The sequence below is a fragment of the Coloeus monedula genome (assembly GCF_965178545.1).
Source record: "Coloeus monedula genome assembly, chromosome: 3".
NCBI classification, from domain to species: domain Eukaryota; kingdom Metazoa; phylum Chordata; class Aves; order Passeriformes; family Corvidae; genus Coloeus; species Coloeus monedula.
Genome location: NC_138783.1, coordinates 25,949,336 through 25,962,796, shown reverse-complemented (window position 1 = coordinate 25,962,796; position 13,461 = coordinate 25,949,336). Strand labels below are relative to the sequence as shown.

At 47.1% G+C, this 13,461-nt stretch overlaps 2 protein-coding genes across 3 annotated transcripts; both read left to right on the top strand.

Moving 5' to 3' along the window:
• The first annotated feature begins 4,630 nt into the window (after positions 1-4,630).
• On the top strand, positions 4,631-9,481 carry GTPBP8 (GTP binding protein 8). Of its 2 annotated transcripts, none has more exons than XM_082278477.1 (7): positions 4,631-4,945; positions 5,293-5,391; positions 5,854-5,984; positions 6,339-6,438; positions 6,850-6,968; positions 7,413-7,539; positions 8,133-9,481. In XM_082278477.1, exons 1-6 carry the CDS (start codon positions 4,652-4,654, stop codon positions 7,495-7,497), a joined length of 828 nt encoding a protein of 275 aa, XP_082134603.1. In that variant the 5' UTR covers positions 4,631-4,651; the 3' UTR covers positions 7,498-7,539; positions 8,133-9,481. The 2 variants fall into 2 exon arrangements, with proteins under 2 accessions (XP_082134603.1, XP_082134602.1); XM_082278476.1 differs by having other exon boundaries at positions 8,130-9,481.
• Positions 9,482-10,909: 1,428 nt separating this feature from the next.
• TAF13 (TATA-box binding protein associated factor 13) lies at positions 10,910-13,379 on the top strand. The gene is made up of 4 exons (XM_082277887.1): positions 10,910-10,966; positions 11,089-11,167; positions 11,642-11,739; positions 12,727-13,379. Exons 1-4 carry the CDS (start codon positions 10,940-10,942, stop codon positions 12,895-12,897), a joined length of 375 nt encoding a protein of 124 aa, XP_082134013.1. The 5' UTR covers positions 10,910-10,939; the 3' UTR covers positions 12,898-13,379.
• The last annotated feature ends 82 nt before the right edge of the window (positions 13,380-13,461 follow it).

The following is a 13,461-nucleotide window of genomic DNA, read 5'->3' as shown; positions in this document are numbered from 1 at the left end:
CCCTCACTATAGTGGGGACAGAAGAAATAGTTGAGGACTCCAAGGCATTTCACTGGAAAGAAAACACATTCCTGTTTGCTGTGACATGCAGAGATCCCTGAGAGTCTCAAGATCACAGCTTTGTGACCTGTTCCACCTGTACTAACAAAAGCAAACTAGAAAAACAACCAGGAATTTGCATAATTACTGTAGATTAGGAAGAAGGATTAGAGCTGCATTCTCAGATCCCATATTTTTGGAATTTGCTCTTCTAAGTCTTAGTAAAACTTTCATTCTGAGCCTAATGTCTGAAAATCCCATTATACTTCACTTGTCAGGACAAGTCCCTGATATCAAAGAGTAGAGCTTGATAGGGTGATCAGATTGATCATAAAACCTCCCATCAATTGTGCTTATAATAAATTTGTTAATTATCATTAAAAATATAGTCCAAGGAAATCATTACCAAGTTCAGCACATTATTGCTTGACAACTGAAACCTTCCAAGTGAAAAGAACGTAAGCTGTACTTGAAGGGCAAGCACAGATTCAGACACAGCCAGTAGTGCTCTTAATGTCACAAAAAAAGCAGACAGGCTGATGCATTCACCCTGTCCTTTCCAGCATGCTTCCTGGTGACAATATTTGGTCCAAGTTTCTCTTGGTGGAAATGAAACTCAAGACTTATCTGGTTTTCATTCACAGAACCTGAACCAACTGTCCCAAATGCACCTCACTACTCTCCCAGAACTCTGTCTCCAGCTGGTCTCACAGCTACTCTTCTCAGATATCTGAAATGAATGATGGTTTGACCTGTCTCACAATGCTAGGATAGACAAAATCAGACCAGACAAGACAACTGGTGTTGCCACTTCCTTCCAGCTCCATGCTCTTGACTATTGTTTAGGATTTAGGTCAGTGTCAATGGTTATAGATCCCTCTTTCAAACTCCAGAGGAATGATTGTCAGAGTTTTTAATGTGGACTAAATTACTTCTGTAGTAATTCCCTAACATTTGAACTACATAACCAGCAACTGAAAAGAGACATCTGCTGCCGCAGACATGAGCCATAGGCAACGTCAGTGTGAATGCCTGATGTTTGGTAATAACATGCACAATAGAAAGTAGAGTCTTTCAGGGGAGACACAAAGCAGGCTTAAATGTTGCTAATTTACCAGCTCTGTCCACAGTAACCTGCCATTTTCCATCTCTGTATGGTCTGCCCCCAGAGAACCTCAACTGCAGTTCAGTCCAGGAAAAAAACCCCACCTTCCACTGAAATGTACAGTTCCAGTCTCCAGGTTTTAGATGTGGGTTTACTGGATGCTCTTGTTTATCCCACCTTCTGCTGTAATTAGAAGTAGGCAAAAGGTCCTGTACCACCTTAATTTGTTCCTGCCACCTATGTTGTCACATAAAAAAGAGAGACTTAATTAGTGGCTGGGACCCTGGCCTGTGAACAGGGCACCTCTGTTCCCATCATCACACCAGCAGATGTAGTGTTAAATGGGACGATTGGTTTCTCTGCTGCCTTTCCTCCTGTGTCTGGCTGGCTGTTCTGGGTGTAATGTGCTGCAGAACGTTTGCCTGACAGGGGTAATTATTGCAGGGTAATTTGAAGCAGGCAAGTCTGCTCCCTGCAGCCGTGAGCTGTATGGGACTCTGAGGCAAAAGTAGCTAAAAGCACTTGTTCTGTTTCATTTGTCACAGTTTGACATAGAAACAGGGAAATCTGCCTACTAGTGTGGTTATGAACATATCTCTCTCTGGCCAGTGTGTTTTTTCTGTTAATAGATTCACCACAGATTTCAATTCAATTAGGTTGCTGCTTTAGTAACCCCCCCAAAAAAAGGATTAGCAGTGTTCCTGAAGTAATTCTTGAAAGGTTTTGCTTTTTTTTCCCCCTGCATTTATAGTTATTTGTGCCATAGGCAGTGACAGGAGAGAGGCCTGCCCTGTAGGTTCCAAATAAAAGTCATCTGTAAATTTATTTGGGAGCACTCTTCTAAGTGTGCATGTAGCAGCCAGTGATTGTGGTCTGTCCTGAGCTACACACATTTGAGCTCTGTCTTGCTGTGAAACAAAGCAGGCTTTAAGAGGACTTAATTTACAGGACTGAAGTAGAACACAGGGTTTTTCTCTAGGTTTACACCATTAACCTCTCCCTGTTAACCACTTTCACTGATCATAGATTTGAGAAGCAGCTTATGGATTTCAGTAGAAGTTTGTCTTACTACAAATACTCAGAGTTCTCTCTGAGAAACATGTAGGTTGCTGGCTGCCTTTATCTTCTAATGGTCCTTCCTGGCCCTAATCTATTCATTGTAATAATTAAACCATCCAGACTTACAGGGCTTTAAACAGAGGGCTGTGACTGCAGAAGAAAAGGGGGTCTCTGTCTCTAAGGAAAGGCAGTGTTCCCCAGGATGTCCAGGCTGGCCTGAGTGTAAGGTTGAACATCAGGATATTTTCATGTATTACTTTTATAAAGATACTGATGAAGTTTACTTTCATTTGATGGTGTTAAAATTGCAATACTTTAAAGGTGAAATGTTTCAAGGACATACATTTATTTCTGTGGTTTTGCAGCCCTATGAACTGTAGTCATGACGGAGAACAATGTAAAAAGCTTTGTGTGTTTTTTTGATATGCAAATAGCACTCTGATACATATCAATAAAGTTGTAAAACTTCAGGGGTTTTCTTACTGTAGTGGGAACACAGGTGCCAACAGTTTTGTGGTTGGTTTGGGTTTATTTTATCCAAAATAGAACTGACCTCTACATAGTAGTCCTTGAAGAAACTGATATTTTTTTCTTAAATTACTTAATTTTTTTACTTATCAGACTAGTGCTTGGAAAACTGGTGTCTGCAGCCAGGAGCTGCATGGTGCTATAGGACAGGACTGCTTTGCTCCACTCCGTGGCCAAACGGGGCGTCAGCACACGGAGCCCTCAGCAGCTCCACAGTGTGGCTGAGAACACACATGAGAAGACCCAGAGCTGAACAGATGATACAAAACTGGGAGGAGCTGTTGACTCCCTCGAAGGCAGAGGTCCTGCGCAGAGACCTCGATGAATTAAAGGACTGGGCAATCACCAGCTGAGATAAGCATAATAGCCCAATCAGAATGAATAAAGAAATAACATTTATTATGCGACCGAAATATCGGTCTCAAAAGCCACGATCGAGAAAAGCAGCCCCGAGCCCGGGGTCGGAGCTGGGTGAACACGCAAAGATCTGATCTCTATCGCACCAGACCTCCCAAGTTCACAAATGCTGCTTTGGCTGATTCCTTTTTATACAGTTTCTGGGCAGAGTCCAAATTAATTGTATTCTTTTCCTGAAGTTGGACTGCACAAAGCCTTTCCTGGGTCTGATGAATTGTCCATCTTGGATGATGAATGGTCCATCTCTGGTTCCTGGAACAGTTATTTTTCGTTCCCGGAATGTCCAATTCCTTATCAACTGAGATGTAGATATCAGAAGATGGTGATCAAGTCATCATAGTGTTAATGTCCCGGTGATAAGATCCAACCCCACCTGGGGTGGAATCCTCACCTCTTGATTACATCTGTGCTGAAAAAAACCTTCTTGTTTAACTGCTCTAGTGTTGTGAAATTTTCCTCTTAGCCAGGTTGGGGGGGGGGGGGGGGGGGTTGAAACTCTGCATGGTTTTATTACATTTCAGTTTTATACATAATAGCATGAATTACATACTTTATTTATAACACCAACCATATGGAGTTCAACAAGGGAAAGTGCCGGATTCTGCACCTGGGATGGGGCAACCCCTGGATGTATGGACAGGCTGGGGAATGAGATGCTGGAAAGCAGTGCCATGGAAAGGGACCTGGGGGTCCTGGTCAATGGAAAGTTGAATCTGAGTCAGCAGTGCCCTGGCAGCCAGGAGGGCCAACCCTGTCCTGGGGGGCATCAGGCACAGCATCGCCAGCCGGGCAAGGGAGGGGATTGTCCTGCTCTGCTCTGCACTGGGGTGGCCTCACCTTGAATACTGTGTGCAGTTTTGCTCACAACATAAGAAGGATATAAAGCTATCAGAGAGCGTCCAAAGTAGGGTAACAAGGATGGAGCAGGGCCTTGAGGAGAAGCTGTATGAGGAGCACCTGAGGTCACTTGGTCTGTTCAACTTGGAGGAAAGTGAGGGAGACCTCACTGCAGTCTAGAACTTCTTCATGAGGGTCAGAGGAGGCACAGGCACTGATCTCTTCTCTGTGGTAACCAGTGACAGGGCCCAGGGGAGTGGCCTGAAGCTGTGTCAGGGGAGATTTAGGTTGGATATCAGGAAAAGGTTCCCCAAGAAGTGTTCACAGCACCAAGCCTGACAGAGTTCAGGAAGTGTTTGGACGACACTCTCAGGCACATGGTGTGGTTCGGGAAAGGTGCTGCGCAATGCCAGGAGTTGGACTTGATGATCCTTGTGTGTCCTTGCCAACTGAGCACATTCTGTAATTCCATAGACAGCCGGGCCTGGCGAGCGCCGGCCGCTCTGGGGGCCGATCCGCACGGCGGGCACACACCCCGTAGCGGGCTCTGACAGCCCCGGGCTGGGCGGGGGCACCCGGGGCACCCGGGGCACCGCCCCGTTGTCCCTCCCCCCGTCCCGCCCGTCGCCTTCCGGGGCCGGCTGGGTCCCGCCCGCAGCCGCTGGGATGCTGCTGCCCCGGGCGGGCCGTGCTGCGGGCCGGGCCTCGCCGCCGCTGGCCGCCCTGGCCCAGGTGCTGCGGCTGGAGCGGAGCCGCCGCACCGGGATCGTGTTCCCGCTGCAGAAGCTGGAGCGGTACCTGGCGCCCGGCACCGACACGGCGCGGTTCCGCCTCTTCCAGCCCGGGCTGGCCGCCCTGCAGCGCGCCGAGGCGCTCTTCAGGTCCGACCGCGGGCACCCCATCGACTACGTGAGCTCCGCCGTCCGCATGGACCATGCCCCGCCGCCGGCCCTGCCCGAGGTCAGGCGAGCGCTGCCCCCGCGCCCCTCGGCCGGGACCGTGCCGGGACAGCGGCTTCCCCCCGCCCGGACCACCCCGGGCTGGGCGAGCTGCGGGGGTAAGGGGTGGTGGAGTGGTTGTGCAGCTTTGGGCGGCAGTGTTAGAGCGCTGTGCAATGTGTGGGGCACTTACTGCTGCTTTTAAAAACATCGTTTATTTGTTGTTGTTCCCCGTTGTACAACTCGGCAGCCTGGCACAAAACACCTCTGTCCCCGGCCACTGGCAGCACGGGCTGGGAAATGACCAGGACTGGCTGTAGCGAGAGGTGGGCAGGTGTAGATGTGCCCTTTCCGCCTCTCCCCCTGCAGGTGTGCTTCATCGGCCGAAGCAATGTGGGGAAATCTTCTTTAATCCGGGCCTTGTTTTCGCTGGCTCCAGAAGTGGAAGTTAGAGTGTCAAAAACTCCGGTGAGTGACATTTTTAACTTCCCTCCTTGGGTCATAAGCTGGTACCAGTCCGGAGGATAAGGCTGAGAAGGGTTGGAGGGAACAAGCTCTTCAGTAGCCTGAAATGACAGAAGGTGCCGGCTCTGGTGGCCATCAACTCATGGCTGGCACTGGCCTTGCTCTAGCCCAGGAAGAGGCAGAAGGAGCCCAGCCTAGCTCTTCAGCCAGACAAAGGAGCTGGTGCCATAAAGCCCTTTGAGAAGAGCCAAGTTTAGAGACTCATTAAGGTATTTTTAGTCTGTTTTATGGATAGAGCTATGTACGATAGGGTACAAGGGTAGGAGACTGAACAGTTTAAAGCATTCTGGGGGGGTTGGGGATCTGGTATAGAGATGTTTTGCAGAGCATCTCCTAGTACACTGCTTAAAGCAGCTTTTTTAAAAACCATTCCTGTGCTTCATCTTGTCTAAATCCTCTCTTCAGGGCCATACCAAGAAGATGAATTTCTTCAAAGTGGGGAAGTACTTTACTCTGGTGGACATGCCAGGATACGGCTATCGTGCCCCGCAGGACTTTGTTGAGATGGTTGAGGCCTATCTGCAGGAACGGCGCAAGTAAGGGACCTACTTGTACCTCACAGCCAAAGGACAGCCAGACACCCCTATACAGTGTCATGTAATGAGGGGAGAAAATGCAGAGGGATAGCTGCTTCCATCCATTAGTTCTGACATCATTTCCCTGGAAGCTTCTGCAGTGTCACTCACTCATACTCTGACAGATCAAAACAGCAGGAAAGATTGAGGTGCTGCTCCATGCTGACCCTCAGTTTCCATGCATGGCTTTTCTTGGCTCTTCCTGGCTCTTCCTATACCCAGATCCCATGTTACTTGTTTTTGCTTATGGATTTGGAAGTAGCAGAGCAGGCATGAAATAGTGGTGGCATTTACTGTTGCTTGTTTTTCTGGCAGCTTGAAGAGGACTTTCTTATTAGTTGATGGTGTAGTTGGACTCCAGAAAACGGATAACATTGCAGTAGAGATGCTGGAAGAGTTTGGGATTCCTTATGTGGTACGTAATGCTTCATTCTTGAGTTGGTTATAAGGTACACATAATCTGTAAAGGTGTGTACCCTGTACCTGAGCTTATGCAAGTTGACCTACCTAAGCAGTAACCCCACACGCTTTATTGTTAATAAAACAGGTTTAAAGTGTGTTGAGGGAGACAAGTAGAGGGTCTTTTGTGTCATTTATTAAATAGATACTTTTTTTTCCAATGCTCAGCTTGAAAAGGCCCATTCCTTATGCAGGCTGTAGTAGAAGTGTTTTCATGAACTGTGTTAGACCCATTTTTTCCCCCTAGATATGACCAGAGCTTTCAGACTGCCTTGTAAGATGGTCCGGGACTCTTACAGATGTTCCAGGTTAGCAGCAAAATAATCTTACTTTCTTCTTTTGATCCTCCCTTTCTGGATCCATGCAGATGGTGTTAACAAAAATTGATCGAGCTTCCAGGGGAGTGTTGTTAAAGAACGTACTGGAGATCCAGGAGTTTGTAAAGGAGAACACTCAGGGATGCTTTCCTCAGCTGTTCCTGGTCAGGTAAAGCTCCTCTCCACTGCTGCTGTTTCCTTTCTGGTGATGAGCTCAGTAGGGCAAGATACCTAAAACAGGTCTGTCTGCTCTAGATGCAGCACCTCTCTGTGCCCCAAGGGTGGAGGGTGGGCTGCTGATGGGGAAAAGTCCCTTTTCCTCTTTCCCCTTTTCTGCAAGTAAGTGGAGCTTGTTTCGAAGGGTGCTTCTTCCTTTGGCACTTTTCAAAGGCGGGCAGCAGTCCCTGTGCTACATGCTAGTGGGCTTTGCCATTTTATTTGGAGTTCTAGTAACCATAGCAGCTGTAATTGTAGGATTACACAGCCAAAGTGCAGGCTCTTCCCAAGGTGTAGTGTGGGACATGTAATTGAACACAGCCAATGGCTGTTTGCCTTTATTACTCCAATACACAGCAATATCTGGCACTAAACATCCATGCCTCTGTTTCCACAGTTCTGTGGAGTTCTCAGGGGTTCATTTGCTCAGGTGTTTTGTAGCCCATGTTACTGGAAACCTGCCCACTGTAGAGGCCAGCTGAAAAGACCAACTCCTGCTCTGCTTGGCTCAACCAGAACAAAAGGTACCAAAACCAGATGTCTGGGGCTTTTGTTGTAAATAACCCAAGTTACTATACAGTATTTTATAATAAATTAGTATTCATAAAGCTAAGATTTTTCTTTATTAAGTTCATTGATTCAGGAAGTTTGCAGTGTGAATTAATCCAGGTTATTAAAAAACTGTTTCATAAAACCTATATGATTGTGCTAAGGAGAAACAAAGCAGAGAACTTCCAAAGATAAGGGAAGTTTTAATAAATTTTCTCTTCCTTCAATGAAATGTTCAAAAAGCTACGACTGCATGCCTAAGCTCTGCTATATTTAGGATATTAGAGATAGTCTAGTAATATTAATAAATACGCATTTAGTTTAGGAAAGAAAAACTACAGCCCTAACACTAAGCAAACTGTACTTGCCCAGTTGAACTGAATGATACACAGAGGTTTTCTCCTCTCAATTAAGGTTAGAATAGTGGGGGCCAAAACCTACCACGTGTGCAACCTACCTGCTCTATCTAAGGCCGTGCAGAGTGGAAATAGCCAGCATGTCTGTGAAGGTATGTTTGATGTCATGCATATTTTACTTTTGTAACTCTTCTGTGTCCTGTGTTCAGTAGGTACAGCAGGATAGCATGCCTTGCTTGCAGCACTGAGTTGTCCCTGTTCCACAAGGATGAAGGAAAGAACACATCTTTGATGGGGTCTGCTTTTCCATCACTGTTGGCTTGAAACAGAGTGGAATAAAAGACTAACATCTAGAGGAGCCCTCTCCTGCACATTGTCATCAGTGCTGCATTTACCTCCTGTTTTGACATCCAGCACGAAGTTCTGCAGCTGCACGTGGATGAATTGCCAGATCTGAGGCACACCATCCATGATCTGTGTCGCTCTACCCTGGCAGCTGAAGCACAACACTGATGTGCCCTGTGCCTTTTAGGGGAACGGCGTCCCACAGCAGCTGTGTCTGGCTAAGAGCACCTAAAACTGTCCAGTTACAAGGTGCAGAACTGGACAAAAGGACAGCCATCAATAGCAGCACTCACACAGGAGAACTTAGTCCGAAACTACCAAGTGCCTGTGTCAAACCCTGGCACTCAGTCTTTGTCATGTCTTAACATGGCCAAATGTGATTATGCAGTTGTCAAAGTTACTTGCATTAAGTGTTTAAACCTCAAGACAGGAAAATTATTTTCTAAACCACTCTGAGGGTGCAAAAGGACTAGAAATATCACTTTCTTTCACCATGCAATTTCTTGTAACAAACAAGACATGAGGCAAGATCTTGTTTTCAGCTTAAGTGTAAGGAGTGGAGAATGTGAGGAATGATGTAGATGTGGCTCTCTAGCTTCTGCATCTTAGCAGTGATCAAACCTGTAATTCTGTTAATATTTTATCTCTAATCCCAAATTGCTACAGAGCAAACTAGCCCAGGGGATGCATGATCCTAGAAGTGCAGCAGTAGCTATACAGACAGAACAGGTGAAAGTGAACACTTCAGGAAGGATCTTTATCTTAAACCCAGGATCTTCCAAAAGGATCAATCTTGTCAAGGCTGTAATTTTCAAGGCCTCAGCCTTGACTGAAGAGCTTCTGAAAATAACCCTAAAAATGTAAAACAGTGCAGTTCTGGTTTTAGTCCCTCTTCAGAACAAACCCCCTTACATTACATTATGGTACAACCCCTTACAGTGCTAGGAAGTCTTTTACTAACCACTTAAATACATTAAATATGTCCAGTTAATCCATTTGTATAAACAAACTGGATGTGTGTGCATGGAACATTAGGTACCATCTTCTCCAGAAGAAGCAGCTTTACCTCTGTACACATCTTGGTTTTATTCAGAAGTGCTTCAAATATTGGAATAACTCCTGCATTTTGCTCAGTCATTTGCAAGAGAGAACACTAAAGTTTGATTCTTGAGTGTGACAATGCCCCTGTGACAAAACAGTAAATAAAATCAAGTCCTCTCCCTAAACAGTAAAACTTACATTGAAGTGCCTTCATGGGAACATGCTTTGGGTAAGCAGGTGTCTTGACACACTACTGGACCTTTTTTCCCAAGTTCTTGAGGAACCTGTTGTGTTGCAGAGTGAGGAGCTGCACTTTCTCAGGCCAGGGACACAAAAGCTCTCCCTTTCTTTGCCCCTTATTGATGAGTGGTGGGTGGGCTTGGCAGCATACAGACACAGTAGAGCTCATGTCAGTTTTAAATTCAGTTTTAAATTCAAATGTCTTCAGTTGTTTGCAGTGCATAAGCTTCACTGCAGGCACCTATCATTACCTTGTAAAGCTTTGCCTCTTCTACAGCTGTTATTTACTGAAATGATGTTGAGTATTAGCTTTTGTGGAAAAGGATTTCACCTTGTGCATCTTCCCTGGTCTTTCAGCAGTACTTTCTCCATTTTCTTCCTCTGTCTCGTCTGGTCTGTCACCATAACCCTGACACTACAAAGGCAGTATTTTTGCAACAGTGTCCAAAACTAGAACATTGCAGTCTGGACAGGTGCACTAGTAAATCAGTAAAAACTGGTTGAATAATTGAGCTGGGAGCATAGAAGTCAGTGGTTCATACTCCAGTTGCATGGCAGTTACAAGTGGAACGCTGCAAGGATCCATTCTGGAATGTGTCCAATTTAACATCTTTACAAGTAATCTGGAGGAGGTGCATTGCTATCAAACGTGCTTAGGGCACCAAACCGGGGGGAACAGTGGACATGCTCAAGGGCAGGGCTGGAGGAAAGGGGCTGGCAGCAACTGTATGAAATACAACAGGACTGGAGCACCTCCCCTACAAAGACAGGCTGAGACAGTTGGGGCTGTCCAGAAGGTGGAAACCTCATAGCAAGCTTTCAGTATGTGAAGGGGGCCTAAAGGGAAGCCAGAGAGGCACTCATCGGGAACTGTAGTGATAGGACAAGGGGGAATGGGTACAAACTGAAAGAGGGGACTTACCTTGGGCAACCTGGTCTAGTTGGGAGGTGTCCGTGTCCATAGAAGGGGGGGTTGGGATTAGATCATCTTTAAGGTCCATTATTCCAACTCCTTTACATTATATGATTCTGTGAACATGGGCAAGTGTGCCTTGCGGAAGGGAAGGAAAAGCCCCTGCCAACCGAACAGACTGTGAAAAGACATCCTTCCCGACCTCGTGGCTGACCCTCTTTCGAGCAGGGAGGTGGAACAGACACCTCCTGAGCTCACTTTCAAACCACGCTATCCTGATCTGACAATCCAATAATGAGTGTCGTGTACAGATTTGGAGAGGGTCAGCAGACCTACGCCCCAGCCACTCCGCGGTGCCCTCAGCGCAGGCAGGCCCGGCAGCGCCGCCCGCCCCGCCCCGCCCAGCGCAGCGCAGCGCAGCACGGCGGGGCCGCGGGGCGGGGCCGGGCCGCGGGAGCTGTTCCGGGCCGCCGGGCAGCCATGGCGGATGAGGAGGAGGATGTGCCGGTGAGTGGTGCCGGGGCTGCGCTTCCCGGCGATCCGCAGCCCAGCCGCGGCGGGAGCGCGGCGGGAAGGGGCCGGCGCCAGCCGGGCGCTGACCGCGGCCTCTCCTCGCTGTGCCCGTGTAGTTCGAAGAGGACGCGGAGGACGCCGGCGGGGGCCTGGACGGCGGGCAGGGCAGGAGGAAGAGGCTGTTCTCCAAAGAGCGTGAGTCGGGCCGGGCCAGAGAGCCCTGCCCAGCGCGGACGGGTCACTCAGCTGAAACTTCGAGCTCACAGCTATGGGGGCCCAAAACTCACTGCTCCTTAGCAAAGCAGCGGCTTTCATTCTGTGCCTTAGCTGCAAGTGCAGAAAGCTGCCGTGTAGACCCCCCTCAAAAATACTACTAGTGCATCCTCTGAACCTAGGTGTGCCCGAAGTCAGCTGCGCTGTCAGTGTGCAGTGCTTTACAGCCTAAATGAATATTCAGAGAGCCTGTCCTCAGACATGATTTTCTGTATGTACAGCACCTGGCTTTTGTTGGCTTCTGCTTTTTTCCTGTATGTTTCCTCAAGAATTGTCCTGCCTGACAGACGAGAGTGCCGTCCTGGTGCAGGAATGTGCAGGCTGGTGAGCTCTAACTAGATGTGTGCAGCACTGAATGGATGAAAGACGCCTCATGCTGAGTGTTTCTTTGTGCAGTAAGGTGCATGATGTATGGATTCGGGGACGACCAGAACCCTTACACAGAATCAGTGGACATTCTTGAGGACCTGGTAATAGAATTTATCACAGAAATGGTAAGTCAGCTCTAGACAGCATGGTCAAAACATCCTCATCAAAACTTTTAGCCTTCTGAAGGTTAATACCTCTGCATTATTTCAGGCTCCAAACTCATGGCATTAGTAGGAGAAACATAAACTTGGATTTTGTTTTTCCAAGATCAAAGCAAAATTTATGCATCTTGCTCCATGTGGATTTGGAACACTGAAGTCCTTAAGTAGCAGTTAGGTTAGTATTGTAGGAGAGGAAATACCCATCTGAGTTTGGGGTTCACTGTGGCGTCACTGTATGTGCAGCTGACAGAAGATAAGGGTCAGATTTGAAAGTCTGTCAACTTTCTATGTTTGCCCAGTGTCTGTACATGGATGGGAACTTAGCTCTGCCCTACAAAAGAAATGCATTCTTGGGCCTGAAGCCATTACTTTTCCGGATCTGGATAGCGTTTCAAAGTATCCAAGCCAGGGCTTGCTTCCAGCAGCAGCCACTTAGGGGTCCCTGTTGTGCTTAGTCTGACATGTCCTGTTCCTGTATCAATGTTGCAGTGTTCTTCCTGACTCGGAAACCCATCCTGGTAAGCTGGGAAGATGAGTGATGAGATGTTCTCACAGACCCCTTTTTATTTTGAAAGGTTGGTCTTGCCTATCCTTATCAAAATGGATACACTGTCCCTACACTGTCCTCTGATACAGTTACCTCACATTGCTTCCAAGTTGTGCCTTCAGGTATTCTGCAGGCTGGGTGCCCTACATGTGATCTGGCCTTAGTTCTGATACCATTATGTAATGTATATATAGTGGTATGTCTGGGGTCTAAGTGACAGGCAGCCTGGGACAGCAGAGTAAGTCCATGGTCTTCTGGCAAGTTCTCTTGTGACTAGGATGATGGTGCCCAGAACCTGCAATTGCTTGCTTTTTTGTTATGACAGGAAATAAAGTGGAATTGAGAGCTTAAAAAACCACCATGGCAAAGGAATGCTGCTATCTTTTTTTTTTGCCCTCTAACAGACACACAAGGCCATGTCCATCGGGCGGCAGGGTCGGGTGCAGGTTGAGGACATTGTCTTTCTAATACGCAAGGACCCCCGGAAGTTTGCCAGAGTTAAAGACCTCCTAACTATGAATGAAGAACTGAAACGAGCCAGAAAGGCCTTTGATGAAGCAAACTATGGGTCTTGATTTTGTGCACAAGCTGCACTGGAGCATTATTTGGGCATCTGCTGCTCAGTAAGAAGGAAGATCGTGTGTGTTGTTTGGAAGGGTTATTCGGGATGGAAGTCACTGCTGGGATGTCTACCCTCACTCCCAGCCTTTTCTGAGAAATATTCAAGCAGCTGAAATGTTACCTGATTGTATGTGGTATACTTAGGTATTTTTATACCATTTGATGAAATGAGAAAAAGAGCTGTAAAAATTCCTGCAATGGCAGGAGTCTGTTTGAAGTAGGCCTGTGTTCAGTCAGATGGCTCGAGGGCTGATGATTCACGATTCTCTAAAATAATTTCAGTTGTCACTGGGTGTTCCTGTGACAGGAAACCCAGAAAATGGATCTTGGTTATCTGTATAAAGACCTTAAGCCCAAACTACTATCAAAGTTGTGCTCTTTGCTCTGTATATGCTTTTTGAATAAAACATGTTTGTGCTCACGTTTCACAGCTAAATGTACATTGACCAGTTCACACAAGGTGGGTAATATAGGGGGTTTAGCACTTCATAGGCTATGCAGGTTATTTTTGTTTGTCT